This window comes from Alexandromys fortis, unplaced genomic scaffold, assembly GCF_014885135.2.
Source record: "Alexandromys fortis isolate MF-2015 unplaced genomic scaffold, M_Fortis_MF-2015_v1.1 scaffold_201, whole genome shotgun sequence".
Taxonomy (NCBI): Eukaryota; Metazoa; Chordata; class Mammalia; order Rodentia; family Cricetidae; genus Alexandromys; species Alexandromys fortis.
The window spans coordinates 414,301-431,359 of record NW_026068087.1 but is presented as its reverse complement, the minus strand read 5'-3'; the positions used below and the strand labels follow the sequence as shown (position 1 = coordinate 431,359).

The 17,059-nt window shown below is 39.9% G+C and overlaps 1 protein-coding gene across 1 annotated transcript in view; it reads right to left on the bottom strand.

Annotated features, from left to right (window-relative positions):
- The window catches only part of LOC126488664 (histone deacetylase 5-like), a 49,765-nt gene extending 41,130 nt beyond the window's left edge, over window positions 1–8,635 (bottom strand). Inside the window, exon 1 of the mRNA XM_050122299.1 lies at window positions 8,475–8,635. Within this exon, the coding sequence (XP_049978256.1) occupies window positions 8,475–8,615 (141 nt within the window). The 5' untranslated portion in view covers window positions 8,616–8,635. The remainder of the gene's footprint in view (window positions 1–8,474) is intronic.
- Window positions 8,636–17,059: the final 8,424 nt, after the last annotated feature.

Genomic DNA, 17,059 nt, shown 5'->3' with positions numbered 1-17,059 from the left:
ATTTAAGCTCTGCGACAGAGAAACCTATTCTCTATATCTGTTACATAAAATTGAGCTGTTGTATGGGCAGAATCCAAATGTTTGCTCTGTCTCACCTGTCATGACTTCCAATGTCTGCAGATGTTAGAAAACACCAGCGATAGGCAATTAACTAGTGGAAGAGGAGCCTTAGGGGCTGCGAATTAGAGAGGGGGTGGGAGAGTTAGAGGGAACATGGGAAGGTTAGAGAGAGGATGAGCGGAATGATGAAATTATATCTTAATTAAAAACAAATTAATAAAAAAGAAAAATTGAAATATTTTAAAAGTAGTAGCATGAGTAAGGATAGAAGGAGATATCTGTGGACACTTATTAATGTATCCAGAAGTACTTAAAGCTCTAATGCTCAGGTTAGACTCGAGTTATTCTGGGTGTTTGGTATATTTTATGATATGGTTATAAATTATTTATGTGTTTATTTATTATCAATTAATTGACTGTTTTTTTTAAACACAGTCTCAATAAAACTCAGACTGACAATGGATTCATGATCCTTCTACATTCGCCTCCCAGCGATTGGCAGTACAGGCACATGCCACCACACTCAGACGGAAATTTGATTTGAAAAGCTTTGGAGAAAGTTTTAACTTTCTGAGACTTCTAAAAATCATTCAGAATTCTCATAATACGGAAGAACTCAAACAGGTTTTCTTCATGTTCATGTAGCAATGTAACATCTGCATATACTTCAACTTTATCCCCTATGCTATTCTTGATATAGAGACATATCGTTGGCTTTCACCAACTTTTCCAAAGAATTTTAAATTTCCACAAATGTTAGTTGAATTTAGTTGAGTTGGCCATTAATCTTGTTAAACTTAAGTACTAAACATGCTTTAATGAAGACAGTGGATTCACTGCACACCCAGTCACATGTGATTGGGAAGATGCTCCGCGTCATTTTCAGCCTGCAGAGCCTTCTTCCTGCCTAATTCCCACGCTGGGCTGCTGAGAGGAAAACTGAGCAGCCCAGACACTCTTTACGTCAGAGAAAGGAAATTATAGTCCACCACTGAGAGAGAACTTGAAAAAAGTCCATGTCTACCAAATAGAGTATAATTGTGAATAAACGGTAGTAGTCTCCTAAAAATTCTCTTTCATGAAACATAAAACCATAAAGTGTGAAAAATGAATGAGCTATAGCTGTGTACAATGACAGAGAAGACTCTCATAAACAAAATAGTCAGAAAAAGACATTATATACAAAATATTATATATGTGAATATATAATATTGCATCTTTATAAAGTTTACAAGTGGGAAAATTGGAACATGGTGTCGGAAATCAGAAAAACATTGCTTTCAGAAAGGAGCCAAGCAGTAACTTAGATTCTCTTGATTCGACTCAAGGTTAGACATGTGAAGTCCTTGTGATGCCTATTGGATTGTGCATATTTGTGCTGATTTCTGCATTAGTGTTAGAGTTAGACCTAAAAACAACTTTGGAAACACTGACATTTCCTTCATGTACTTATTCATGTGGTTAATAATGGGAAAGGTCCCTGACTCAGGCAAGCAGGGACACAGACTGGGCCTTCAGACCATGTGTGTTCCATGCGTGGTGATACCTAAGAAATCAAGGGAGAGTTCCTTGCTGCAACAAAGCTATGTTCTTAAACATGAACCAAAGTTCACTGGCAGAGAAAGCCGAAAGTCTGACTACGACATTCAGACAACTCAGATGCGGTCCAAAAAGTGTTCAGCTGTAAGGATCAAAGGGATTATGGAAGAATCCGATGGCCAAGCCCAGGAGGATAAAGAGACGGGGGTACTCACGTGACCTTCTGTGTTGATGAACTATTTATTATCAATTCCCCTGCGAGAAGGGATTGATACTTAAAACCCTACTCTCATCTAAATAATTGCTCAGGAATGACTGCAATTAGTTGTATATGTTTAATTTGATTGCATAAGCAAGTCTGGTTATAATTTTATCCATACTGTGAATCATGAGTCAGTCATTCTTTTTTTTTTTTTTTTTTGGTTTTTCGACACAGGGTTTCTCTGTGGCTTTGGAGCCTGTCCTGGCACTAGCTCTGTAGACCAGGCTGGTCTCGAACTCACAGAGATCCGCCTGCCTCTGCCTCCCGAGTGCTGGGATTAAAGGTGTGAGCCACCATCGCCCGGCGAGTCAGTCATTCTTAAAACAGCCATTGTTGTTGGTTTGAAGCCAATAATGTTCTTCAGCAAACAGACTCGGAGGGGCTGAAATCAGAGTGGATTGGGCTGACTCATATGTCACTAGGCTGAGGTTATGGCTGTTAACGCTCGTCTCCCGCCTCATGCGGAGGATGAAGGACGATGTCAACACAGCCCTAAAGAAGCATCTCTGCCCAGCAGCAGGTCCGACTGGTCTTGTAGGAGGATTGGAGGACAAGGGAGAAGTTGTGTGACATGGGGAATATTCTTCCCCATGTCAGGAATCAACGGTGGACCCAACGAACATGAGTGCTGGCTGATGTTCATGTTTTCATTTCTCAGTTTTCATTTATGTATTTTAATTTTTAAAGGTTTTGATATGTAGCCCAGGCTAGTCTCAAACTTACGGTAATTCTCTTCCCCGTTTCCTGATTACAGAGTTTATAATACTGGGCACTATATGTGGCTTCCTTTTAGTTTCACTGAAGATTTACACCAAGATTTGCTTCCTCCTCTCACATCAGCGATATCCTGGTAGCTTTCATGATGGAGAAGCTTCATTTGGCAAGTGATGCACTTTGTGGGGTAATGGCCTATTTCAACCTGCCCCTGTGATGCCACTGAGCCCAGAGTAGGTAGAGCTACCCACAGCTGGTTTCCAGGATCTCCCAGGAGACAGCTGTGGCAGCACAGAAGAAGCAGAGTTGCTCCTGGTGAGATGCTTTCCGCGGGAGCTGAGCGTCTACCGCCCCTAAGCCTCACACCAGCCTTTTCTTCTGTTGTTCTCTCTGCAGTGATTGTACTGGCGTATTCCTTAGGAACTCCCACGTTCTTCATAGAAATCCAGTTCATGATGGTGCCCTCTTTCATTTGCCCAGATGTATCACCTGCTTTACTCCTCTGAGCTTGGACTCTTCAGAAACAAAGCAAGAGTATCCAGCCAGAGCCTCACTATTCTCATTTATGGTTCCTATTATTTAATGTATCTTTATGTTTCCTATTATATAATGTATCTTTTCCTTAGATACTAACTTGCCAAAGTCTTACTTTGTCCCCAACATCAAGGTTAAATGCTATTTCTCTGTAAAATACTCTCGCATTCCTATAGATAAAATAAATATCCCCCAGCTGGGTGGTGGTGGCTCACACCTTTAATCCCAGCACTTGGGAGGCAGAGGCAGGTGGATCTCTGTGAGTTTGAGACCAGCCTGGTCTACAGAGAAAGTTCCAGGGCGGGCTCCAAAGCTACAGAGAAACCCTACTTGAAAAACAAACAAACAAACAAAGATACATAGATAAACATTCCTACATTGTGCTCGTAGGATCTTTTTCTTTCTTTCTTTCCTTTTTCTTTTTCTTTTTTTTTTTTTTTTTTTTTTTTTTTTTNTTTTTCGAGACAGGGTTTCTCTGTGATTTTGGAGCCTGTCCTGGAACTAGCTCTTGTAGACCAGGCTGGTCTCGAACTCGCAGAGATCCGCCTGCCTCTGCCTCCCAAGTGCTGGGATTAAAGGCGTGCGCCACCACTGCCTGGCCTCGTAGGATCTTTAACAAGGTCGCCATTACTCTTGCTTGCATTAGAACCTTTTCTCACACAATAAATGCCCAATAAACAGCAACATAATGAATGGATAGATAAAAGCATTCCATGATGTCTGGTTCTTTATAAAAATAAATTCTTTCTTTTTATTGCTAACTATACTCCATGATGTGTTCAAACTCATAACCCATATTTCTTTTAACTCTGTCTTAACAACCCGGACAGAGATAGTTCAGATGATTTGCACACAGTTTTGAGTTATCTGGATCATGAAGCATTTCCTGAAGCAGATGCTTCACCTTCCTGTACTCATCTCTGAATATAAGCAACCGGTCTCCCAGGCCATATCTATACTGGAAAGAATATTCAGATAATATTTTTACAAAACAATTTCACTTCCTTTAGATACCCTACCCAACTGCTTTTGGTGCACAGGCAGGTATCAAACTCTAAGAAGAGCACAGAGGAAAATGTCATTCTGGCACAGCAAACACTCTCTCTCCTCTACTCATGAATCTTGCGAGCATTCCCAGATTCTCACCAATTCCCCAGTGGACTCAGCCTCAGTCATACATAATCTAAAAGATGAAAAAGATAGCAAAACAATGTCTCTATGTAAAATCCAATGCAAACACTCCCTGTCTCCCCAAGTGAGCAACTTGGACAACAATCTCTCAAGGGTTCACCTCAGGGGTGGCTGTCAACACCCTCTAGGAATTAGTTAAGGAGGTTATTTTTTTTTTTATCCAGCATCTTTAGAGCACAAAACCAACTTTAAAAACAAAGACGACCTCCACATTCAGCCACTGTCTTTGAAATCCCAGACAAAGAAAAAGCAGCTGGGTGTATTTTAGAAGACAGCAGTAATTTTTTAAGAAGCATGAGAAAAGGAAACACAGAGAGAGTGGGGTGAAAAGAAGGAAGGATGGAAGGGAGTGAGAAAGAAAGGGAGGAACCAAAAAGAAAGATAAAAGGAGAAAAAGGAAAGGAACCAGAAATCAAGCATTACTGAGTAAGAACAGTCTAGAGGCTCTAATATCACCCATAGCTATAAATATGGATTTAGTTTTCCAAAATCTTCCTATCTTTCTAACAAGCTTGAGTCTATTGTTTATCCTCCTTTGGTCAGTGGCCTTTGCTAGCTCATGTTTGCAATTCAAACTTCTGCTCGGGTGCCCTCTTCTTCACTCTCCAGAAAGCCTGTTTTCAGACTGGATTCCATAGGGATGGGAAACGCCTACAGCTTTTCTCACCTCTACAGCAGATTTCTTTCAGAGGAAGCAAACTGAGGTGCTTTTAATTGGCTTTGCAGAACAGTAGTTGAATGGGGCCTTAAGGAAACTGTATGTTTCCTAGCTAGCTCCAACACAAATGGCCAGAATGAAAGTCTTCCAGGGACTTCATGTGTATCCCTGCTGCTAAATCTTAAAACATGACAGCTCACAGAGCCGTACCTAATCCTTTTCCAGTCAATCTCCTGAGTTTTCTCATTTTAGATATTTAATTCCTCAAACTCCAAGTTGGAGTTTTTAAGAGCTTCGGTAAAAATGTAAAAAGAATATTCATCATAATATGATTTGAGAGATAAAGCCCAGTTTCGTACTTGGCCAGAATAAATTAAAAATAAAAACTTTTAGTATGATTTCAAAAAGATCAATCTCCTCTTGGAATTTCCTGTACCACATTTGCACATATTTGTTGAAAAGAACAGCTAGATGCTTTGCTAAGTAGTTCATTCCCATGCTGGAAGTGTTTGAAGAGAAGAGAATACCTGTCTAAGGTGCAAATGTTTAGATAGCATTTAAAAAAAAATAGTAGTTTTTGGTACCCATCTATGTGTCTGCAAGGACAATGAAACCAGTGGTTCCTGCTGGTCCTACAGTTCCTTGGGGTTATGAAATTTGTATTATTTTGCTGATGATAAGTTAGAAGCAGCAGCAGCATTTTGCTGTATTGACAAGGCCTGGCCAAGAACAACAAGAAAAAGAAATGGCATTGAAAAAAAAAAACCTGGCAAAATGTTTATAAATTCTAATCCTCTACACATGAATAAATACATCTGACGAAGTGCAGAGTCCCTGGCAAAGGCCCCCTTGACCTTTCTAATTTGAGCTCAATTGCATCTCGCAGTCGGGAAGCTCGTTGGTGCTGTCAGTGTTTGAAGCTCCAGCTTCAGCGCATTTTGTTATTTGTAAAAGTGAAATCCCAGATAATAAGTCATAATTGCTCTATTAATCACTTGTGGGGGGGTTGGAGGAAAATTGGGATTTTTAAATTGCAGTAATTGGTAACTGAAAGACGTCGTTTTTATTTTCTTATCCAGAGATTACCACATAAAACTGCTGTGGAAATTATATGTAGGTATTTTGGTTAAATGGTGAGACACATGCAATATACTTTATATATTATTTTTTTTCTGCAGGAATGAAATTTAAAACTTCAATGTAGTCACAGTGACCTTTGACCTGGAAAATACCCCAAGCCAGGCACTGGATTATAAATTATATTGTCAATGAAAGTGAGAACTCTTTGTTTCTCGAGTTGTTTCAAGTATTACACATTCATTTCCTCTTTCTACATGAATTATAATGTACAGCACACTTGGATTTTTCTTCCACTTTCCATTTTAAAAAAATCCCCTTCTCTCTTTGCTTTGTTCTTTTTGGTGTAGAAAGATCTGCTGCGGCAACATTTACCTTTCAGTGCTCAGTCTACCAGTCACATCTGCCACTCCTGTAGCATCCTGTAGGGAATCTATAGCCGGGTCTACATCCCTAGAACCTTTTATAGGAAAAACTAAACTCCCCTTTCTGTCGAGTGGGATAAACAAATGTTAGATTTTGTTCATGCAATTGAAGATGGCCAACGGATGGAGACAAGATGTGGCTTAAAATATTAAATTGAAAAATAAAGCTTAATAAACGATATCCAGAGAATTAAAGTCAGTTACACAATCAATATCTCTCCCAAATAATTCCGGTTATTACTTCCTGGGCTTTATGTCTTGGCCGTCTCTACACCCTGCAGATTGACTAAGATTGGCGAATCGTGCTTTTTATCCCCTAGGTCAGAGCCTGGTGTTCCCTAAAATATAAGATCGCTGGAGAGATTCGCTACTTCCCTGGAGATGCTTTTGGGAAGCAAGAACTTGGCTGAGCACAGAGGTTTCAATAGGAAAGGACTCATCTTAAGGACCGCACTGAAAGAGAGGCTCTGATTCTGTAGCTGCCTTCCACATAGCTGGAAAGGCGTCTGCCTAGGCTGCCGGGCAATGCTTCTGTCTAGGTGGGACAATCTGTGAAGCCACAATGCACAGCTCATCCTGGTTTTCTGGTGCAAACAAAACATTCTCATCGTCTTTAGGCTTATAAAGAGATCAAAAGCCACATACAACTGGCTCGAAAAACAAACGCTATCTGGTGGGCAAGCAGAGCCTGCTACAATCAACGCCCCCAACATGCACCCAGCATTTTGACCCTCCTTGGTCACCTCCCCCTAAATAATTCCATATTGTGCTTGACATTGCTAGCTTACAGCAATCATGGGAAGACTATCTTTTCATCTTTGATACTGTGAGTGAGTGATGTATGAACTGCAAGAGCGGCCTACGATTGGTGCTAATCATTAAGTTGTTACAGTCTCCCTGAGCTCCTCGCCAGGAGGCTTAAGTCGGTGCTCTGAGCACTGTCTAAAATTGTATGACAGTGTTAAACAGTCGGTGCTGCAATAGTCTTCAGAATTGTAAGTGTACTTATTCAATAAATATGGCAAATAATCACGTGGTGTGACTTCGGACTCATGATCATAGCAGCAGCACAGGTTCTGCATTCAGTGTGCAGAAGAAAAAGTAGTTTTCCATGAATATACATGCAATATCCTAAGGTTTTGTTAAAAAAAAAACACAAAAGGTAGATTTCAAAAACAATTTCACGAATAAGAAAAGCTACATTTCCAGTTCAAGTTCACAATAGAAAGGTAAAATTTTCCTCCAAACTAAAAAAGGAAATCAAAAATTAATTCATTAATCTGCCGTACACTCACTATGAAAACCTAAGCAACTTGACGATTCTAACCAATACACACAAGCCATGAAATAGTTGCTGAGTTTCAATGAATTGACCTAAAATCTTGTCCCGACCTAGCCCCAAATGTCCAAGTGACTAGAAATGAAGTCTATGGAGGGATTAGCAATTTGTACTGCATGTTAGGTGTGCCATGTGGACCTCTGATCTTTTAGATTCAAGTTCTGGTCCTAGGTCTCCTGCAGTGCAGCTGGATGGCAACAGTGGAGTTTTCAACCTTCAGGAGATCTCTTATCACTCTCAGGAAGAAAGGACATGATCGCAACCTTAGAAGAAAACATTTTCAAATGATGAAAAAAAAAAGCCTATGATTGTTTTAAAAATGGTTTTGCTTTTCTGACAGTAACAGGGAATTTCAAAACTTTTAAAAGTTTAATTTCACATTAGATGATTCAGTGCTCATTTGATTGGCTCAGTAGACAAAACATTCTTCTTTCCAAGTGTTTTCACTGCTCAGTTTTTGACTGTCTGAATAACTTGACTGGCAAGAATGCTGTGTGGACACACTACCAGGGAAGACAGCATGTCACACCAAAGCACAGAAACTTCTGGTGCCTACGTCCTTCATGGTGAAAGCTTCGTAGAACATTCTTCTTTCTTAGATTAAACAATCAACTTTAAAACACACTTGCATGTGTCCTCCTCCTCTTACCCCTGATCTGTACCTGCTGTTCTTACCTCATTTCCTAGAAGGGCGTTTATGCAGGCTTCAGATGCGTCACAGATGGCTGTCAGATCGTGGCCTCCCTCTAGAGCCAAGGCCACACGTCCGTCGGCCAATGTCATCAGCTGCTTTGTCAAGTGACCAAAGCCTACCATAAAAAAGAGAACATTTCAAAGCATTAAATGAAGGGAAAGTACTCGTAGGTAACAGTGGTTGAGCGTTTACTCTGTCAGAGTTCCTGTTCAGCATTCTCAGCACTTTTTAGTGGCTCCTCATGTGACCCCCATCTTCTTTCCTCAGTGTTACAGACAAGGGCTTGAGTGCTTAAGACCCCACAGATAAGAACTGTTACAAGACTTGAGTTTTTCACCTGTCTCCTCACCCAGCAGGATGTGTAACCATCTGGTGACAAATTTGAAGAGGCTCTAAAAGTAACAAGTGGTAAAGTGCTTGACTAGGCTACATTCCCTTCCCCAGAGATGTGCACACGTGGGTGTACAAACACACACCGATCATGTTAACAACGTAACCCATCCCATTTGTTTGTCACAGGCTCCTTGTCTACATCATTAATCATTATTATAAAAGGAAAGTTAGTAAACTTGACGATTACACATCGTTCATTTTTTATAGTCTTTTGCTATAAAATCTCGATAAATGCAAATATATAAATAACATCTATACATTAATAAGCTACGAATGAACTGACAGCAATTTCACTTGCATCTCAAGGAAAATAGTGTTAGCCCTTCTGTCGAAAGCCTGTATGTGCCGTTCTCCAGTAGCGTCGGTTCCCTCCATTTGGGAATGAGGAGTCTGAGTTGCTTTTTAAATTCTATTGTTTTCCTTTGTTTAATTTGCTTGCCTTCAACCCTTACAAAAGCAGTTTCATATGTGTGCAGCTTGCTCTCCTTGCCTCGTGAATCTTGCTTTCTCTACTCTGTGCATGCATGAAGCTACAACTCTCTGCTGTCTAGTAGGCAATCTCATATCTACAGAATTGACTCGCCCAGTTTTCTATCTATAGATATTCGGTGGTGTTGTTACAAAACTTTTAAGGGTTTTCGTTTTTGTTCTTGTTATTGTTGCAACCAACATTGCCAAGATTATCCTATGAAGGTCTTCTGTTGCACATATGTAAGAATGGAATGAAGTTGTGAGTTAAAACCATTAAGTAATGCCAGATTACTTCCAAAGGTCCATCAGTAGCCCCACACTGAACAGCAGTGCCCACGAGACTTCCAGTTCTGCTCTACCACACCCTTACCAGCCTGCGGTGGGATTGCTGAGCAGGTGGACGACAGTGTCTTATTATGATGGTTTCATTAAGTGTAAGAGAGGAGCTTTCCCTTTCTAGTTTGAGCTGAAGTTCCTATTTAAATAGTTGTAGAATTTGGTTTCATTTTTCCTCTACACGAACTGGGTTTTTTCCCTAACATTTGGGAATATTGTGAGTTAGAGGCATTCACCAGCATTTCTGTCACGAAGCCATCTTTGCACGTGTGACATAAAATAAGCTTTCCTCTGATGCATTATTTTTCTGTGTGCATTATTATTCGTCTTGCCAATATTTTCTTAGGGTGTTTCGATCTACGTTCACAAATGGGGTTATTCTTTAATTTTCCATTCTTGTGCTGTTATGATTGTAGTGAAGCTAGAGAGTCCTGCCTTTGTTATCTGGTCTAGAATGTTGAATAAATATTTCCTCTAATTTCACTTAGGCTTTGACTTCTCTATGACAAAGGTTTTTGACTATTAATTCAATTTTTTGAAGGATTATAGAACTATTCGTGCTATTTCTTTCTCAACTATATTTTTCTATGAATTCATTCAATCATTTGCATTCTCAAATTTATTGAAAATTTTTTCATTTTTATCTTTTATTATTTCCAACTCCAATGAGATGTATGTAAACTTTGTCACCAATATCTCTTAAATTCTTTCATATTTTCCACTTAGATTTCTGAGCAATATTTTCTTTTTTTACATAGATTTTTTTTCTTCAGAGCTATCTTTTAAACTTTTTCTTTCAGAAATTTCCAACCTGTTGTTTAGAACCATTATATTTATTTATTTATTTGGTTTTTCAAGACAGGGTTTCTCTGTAGCTTTGGAGCCTATTCCTGAACTAGTTCTTGTAGACCAGGCTGGCCTCGAACTCACAGAGATCCACCTGCCTCTGCCTCCCCAGTGCTGGGATTAAAGGTGTGCACCACCACCGCCCGGCCCCATTATTAACTTTAAGAGATTATATTGTTTAATTGCAGCATCTCTATTTGTTTATATTTCAAAATTTCCCAGTTATTTTTATAGATTTCTGTGCTTGTGTCTTCTATGCATTCACTGTATTTCCTTCAGCATGTTTTACTTGCTGCACCTTGTATTTAAATTCTTTCATATTAGTTGGCTCTTCCTTTTTTGTCTTGATTCATCTCCAGTTTCTTTTAGTTTCTTACTTCTGTGTTGTTTTCTTTTGATCTTATTTTTTGTCTATCAAGTTCACATAGAGTTGATATATGAGAAATCTTTGAAGCCTGGCGCAAGAGACTGAGCGTCTGTGACCACATTCCCACTCTCCTCAAGTGGATATGGTAGAATCCTAACTGCTGAGGGGATGGTACCCACAGGTGGCCTTTTGGTGAGTAGGTGATAACCTCATGATTGAGATTAGGGTCTTTAAGAAAAGGGAACTCCAAAGAATACTCTAAACATTTGGGTTTTTTTCTCTGTTTGGTTTCCTGGCAAGGAGGCCACTAGAAGCTGTAAGTATGGAACCGTTCACTGAAACTAACTGTACTGGTTCTCTGCTATAGGTTTGGCAATGGTGACGGAAATAATTCAGTTGTTTCTAATCCATTGTTCTATTATACTTTATCATATCAAACTTAACAAGGATGTTTTATTGAATGTAGCATCTGTCTTTCAAGCCCAGTAGAGTGCAGTTTAGTGTCTTCTGCTAAAAGCTTAAGATACCATCATCTAGGTCCATTTTACCATCTTGGATTCAAGGGTTGATTTAGGATTTTGATTCTGCAGAAACATGGGCCAGAAATTTGATCACATTCATGAGGAAGTTGCTTGATTTTTTTTCCCACCTCTTTGCTTTCTCTTCTGGCTTTCTTTTCTTCTCTTGCTAATGATAAACCAAGTAGGCTGACCATCTTTCACCTGCGGTTTTTCTCTTTTGAGTTGGCATTTTGTTGTTCTTGGGCTTCAATCTCTCCCCCATTATAGAATCATGCTTTGACTGTTCAAGCATCCAAGAAAAAGTGTTCAAAAAAATGAAGATTTGGGGACAAATACTAACTAACTAAGATCTCTAGTATTTGTTCAACTTCCTTCAGCTCCTCATACGTCATCAATAAATCTGGATGTACATTTTTATAATTACCTTAATGTTTTAAGATATATTAAGTCAAAGTATTAGAAGACACATGCTCTTTCATGTTGCCAAATTGGAGCATTCTTGTTCAATATTTTTAAACTCATCATATCATATAAACCTCTCCACTCGAGGAATAACTGCACAGTAAATACATATAAACAAAAGAATTTTTTCAGGGTGAGTTTTGTTTTAGATTTTCTGAACTTACAGAGAGAATACTTAATTTTAAACCAAATACACTTTAATAATTAATAAATTCTATTTTCCAGAGTAGTTTGAAAGTTACGAAGATACTGATCAGGAAGTACAGATCATAACCCATATTCCCTTCCTCTTCCGGTTACTAGTTCACACCAGTATTTTATATTCGCTATAGTTTCCAAGTGAATAATAATGTATTCTCCTGAACTGAAGTCTACAGTCATGCTTCGCACTTTGTGTCTTATGAGTCTGTGGAGTCTGACAAAGGCAGAATGCGATAGGTCCACTATCCTAATATCACAAGAATTGTGGCAACGGCCCTAAGAAGCCCGTTTGCTCGACCTCGTCAGCCCCTCTTTCTGCTCAGCTTTTGCTAACCAACAGTCTTCCCACTCTTCAGTTTTGTCACCTGCTTGGTGCTTTCTCAAACTCAAAATTTTAGTTTATTTGATTACTCTTTCTAAATCAGAGAGGACATGGTTCCCTGTCCTCTCACTGATACAGCACACATCTGGAACACTTGTGCATGCCTGCACATACCAGACTGACACTGCAAGAATCAGTCTGAACACAGAGCGCATGATCTAAAGACATGTCTGGGCTGCTTTCCATCCAACACGTGCTTTTCTCTGAAGAATGACAGTCTCTTACATGAAAAGAAACCTCTGGACTGTAGTTGGTAAAACAAAGCTAGAACCAATGGGATGGTCAAGTAAAAAGAACACAAAGCTTCGCAAAGTGGCTTCCGTGTCAGAACAACAACAACAAAACATAATAAACAACATCGTTTTATGTTCTGGAATGAACTTGAGCCTTCACCCAATCAACATCTGTAGAGTTTTTGGTTGTGGTCTAACATTTGATCTCAGCTATGACCCCTATGAGATGGCTTCCCCACAACTCCCCTAAAGCACTGTTAGGCCAGTCTTAACCACTTAACTACTATTCAGATGGAAGTCAAGACAGTCACCTTCTACATGTCCTATATTCTTTTGTGGCTGGAAAATCATGTTTAACAGGACACGGAAAGCAGGCAACAGCAGCTTCCTGGCTGTCCGTACCCCTCACTGCCTGTGGAGATGCGGATCATTTCACACTGGCCTCTTCACATGAGGCTGATGGCAGCGAACGCCATTGTTACCCAGGGAGTAGGAACGGAGGAGAGACGCTCAGAAAACAGGAGATGCGAGGTGCTCAGAAGTGTCCTCGCCCCAGCCAGCATCAACAACATGGGGAAACAGAGAAGATCCCAGACAAGGCCACAGGTAATGTTAAGTATTCTAAAGGGCTTCTTCTGTAACTTATCCAGGGCTATAGTGGCCGTTTTCATGATGGAATTCTAACGCAAGCCCACGTACCATGCATTTCATACTGATTACTCCTGGAAATGCAGTGACGAAGGTCTCATTGGCAAATCAAATTGTGTGTATTTCTCCAGTGAGGAAAGAGGAATCCTAGATTGATTCAAGCTTAATTTTACCCTTGAGAATAAAAGAAATGTCTCATAAAATGCCAAATTTAGACTGGATAGTAAAAAGTCGGAGGGAATAGTGGAATGGGGCTAATCTTTGATCTCGCTCCAAATTCCTCCTCCTTCTACCTCCAGGCTTTGTTTCCATTCACGTGCTGCCCATGTGATCCCTGGAATCAGAGATGGTGGCAGCTGAGCTCGGGTGCTTACGTGTGCAAAAAACACCAAGTACGGCAAAGAAATGAAAGATTTCCCTTCTAATCTCAGTCAGCAATTCAGGATGGCGCTGCCATTCTTTATCATCCAAGCTTTTCTGTGTTCATTTCTACTGCATACGTATGAAGCAACAAAACGTCAGCTGAACAGAGACCAATGAATGCCAAGACATCACTTTTCAGAACAGGAGAGTTTTAATAGACGCTAGGCTTGGGAATGTGTCTATGTATCTGATTGATTAGACTCTAGGTAGCTAGTTTTAAAATCTATCAACCCAACTTTCATGTTATCTTGTTACTTCTAGGTTCACAAACATCACAAAAGTTTTTCTCACTTTTCACAACCTCCAGAGTTAAAAACTCAGCCTCAAGGAAGAGAGAGCACCGTGCGTTTGAGGTCTGGTGGGCTGAGTCCTCCAGAGCAGAAACTTGTCTGTGCGACACAAGGCATAGCGGACTCCAGAAAGCCTGGACTGCAAAGATGATGGACTGGAGCTCCAGAGACCTGTGGTTCTGGAAGATCCAGAGAGTGCCAGCCATGTGGACAGGCCCAGGTATTGATACCAAGTTAGTGGAAACCACCCTAGCCAGGCCCCTGCTACCTCTAATTTCTACTGTTGAATTCAGCAAGAAACAGTGTAAGCATGCGTGTGTGTGTGTGTGTGTGTGTGTGTGTGTGTGTGCTTTCCAAGACAGAAAAGACACCATTTCTTTTGAGGTTATCTTGTAGACTAAGCCATTAGTCAATACTGCTATGACTACAGTATTTCAAAACAATACTATGCTATATGTTATATTATATCACCAGACTGTATACATTATACATTCTGCATGTATGGTGCTTTTTTTGGGAAGGAATTTACATGTATGAAATTACAAATGCCAGAGAGAAGATACAACAAAGCCAATCGTTTCTCTTGATAACCAAACCCAGCTTGGTTACTGTTCTCATCAGTGACAGAAGGGCTGACAGAATCGCACTAAGGGAAGAAGGATTTCTTCTGGTTCGTGGTTCGGGGGCACAACCATCACAGCATACAGGAGGTGGTAGGAGCGGCTTACACAGGCAGCTGTTTATGTGTGTAGACTGTCAGGAAGCAGGGAGTTCTTGCCACAAGCCTAGCACACCTACGATCCTTCAGCTCCGCCCCCATTGCCCTCTAACTGCCCACTAGGGCCCATGTCCTAAAGGTGTTAAACCTCATATGTCAATGTCATACGGTGGGGACCAAGTATTCAATGCATAGGCTTGTGGGAAACACTTCTCCTGTCATCTACAGCCATGAACTGGAGCGCTACAGAAACACAGACAGGACTGCCGCAGAGATTGGAGAAGCGTTTTTAATTTAAAATCCTGTTCAGTCCTGTTGACTTAGTAGAAGAAAATGCATTTTTTTCCTCCTTAAGAAGTATCCAATGAACTGTAAATAAGGAAAAGGTTGAATTATCAATTTCAGGGAGATTTCCTGCCATGCTGTGTGTCTTTGCTCTGCCAAAGAAGTCATTTTGTGCCGCATTCTCAGGAGTTCAGCAAAGTTGCCTGGAATGGAAAGTTACTCTTAGAGATCTCAGAGATTAAACCTTTTATACAGAATAGCTAAGTCATAGGACAGAAAAAAAAATTCCATCTCTCCCATCAGCACAGTTTCAGGCCTTTACTTTAAGGTGACCAGATTGCTCGAGAGGAGCAGAGGTGACAAGGGCTAAAAATAACTTCATTTTAATGGAAAATCATGTTGAAAACCAAAATCAGTATATCCCCTGTAGATCATTTCAAAAATGGTTAAAGTAAAAAATTTCATTGTATGGCAATGTAATACATGAAAAACATGCCATTGCTATTATATTTTATAAAATATCTGCCTCTTATTTAATAAATAAGTTAAACAGTTATAGGGCAACTTTATATAATAACAAATCCATGTTTCTGTCAACCAGTGATAATAAATTCTGTTTTTTGTACTTCATTATTGTTTATTTCAAAAATAAAAGAAAACCATGCTAGATTTTTTTAAACTTACATGCTAAAATGTCATTATAGTGAAAACATATCTCATATCCTCAATGTCATTTTAAATACATTAATATACCAGCCAATTATGCTTTTATGTATTTGTTATTATTGTTAAGTTTTATATCAGGTTAAAAGGACATTTATATCATGTATAATAAAAATAGTCATTCTATGGTGATTCCTGGATTGTTGTGTGTTGATAGGTATAGATTTCTATTATGATTAGTTTCCTCTCTTTAAAATAGGGCACAGCTATAAAGGCTGAAGCATTCAGAGCAAAATAAGAGTGATGTGCAGTCAGTGCCCTCCCTCCCTCCCTCCCTCCCTCCCTCCCTCCCTCCCTCCCTCCCTCCTTCTTTCTTTCTTTCTTTCTTTCTTTCTTTCTTTCTTTCTTTCTTTCTTTCTTTCTTTCTCCTTTTTCTTCTTCTTTTTTGTGTTTTTGAAACAGGATTTCTCTGTGTAACAGTCCTGTCTGTCCTGGAATTCCCTCTGTAGACCAGGCTGGCCTCGAACTCACAGAGATATGCCTGCCTCTGCCTTCCGAGTGCTGGGATTAAAAGTGTGCACCACCACTGCCCAGCACAGGCAGTAATTTCTAAGCCTGATTCTTTAAGGATCTATGTTTGGTAATGCCTGGTGTAAAACAAGCCAAATACTTTTGGGAGAACTCAGAGGTGTTTGAGAGCCTCCCCAAAAGCTTGTTTTTAATATGAAATGGTAAATATTGCTGGAAAGTTGCGGGAAATCTACCACCGAGCGAAGATGGAATTCTCTCCAAACTGCAATTTAGTGTCCATTTCTATCTTGCTACCCTGTCATAACATAGATACAAGTTGAATGTGAGGCAAATACCAAGGAAACATACCCTTGTCATGACTGACTTGATGGATACAGAATAATGCCACCGTGAGCGCTTAGACAAGTCACCTCACGTGGACTTACAAGGCTCTAGTTTTGCTGACTTCCATCTCTCTTCATTGCAGTTCTCACTTCAGCACTGTTTTCTGTCTGTTCTACAAATGCATCAAGGAGGAAACCCAAACAACAAGTGTTACCACAGCTAACCTTCCACCATCGCCAACATGTCCATTCTCCAGAGGCACCGGAAGGAAAGTCAGCAGTAGTCAGAGTCCCTTGAAATAGTTGCACTATTATCTTAGGATTCTTATCATTTCTCTGTGACTCTTTATTGCATGGCTATACAACACAATATCAATATGCTCATTTATTAGCAGATTGGCTTCATTTGTGGCCTAATGTTTGCAAAGACTTCATTGCATATCCCGTATAGAAAAGATCAAAGAAGTCAAATG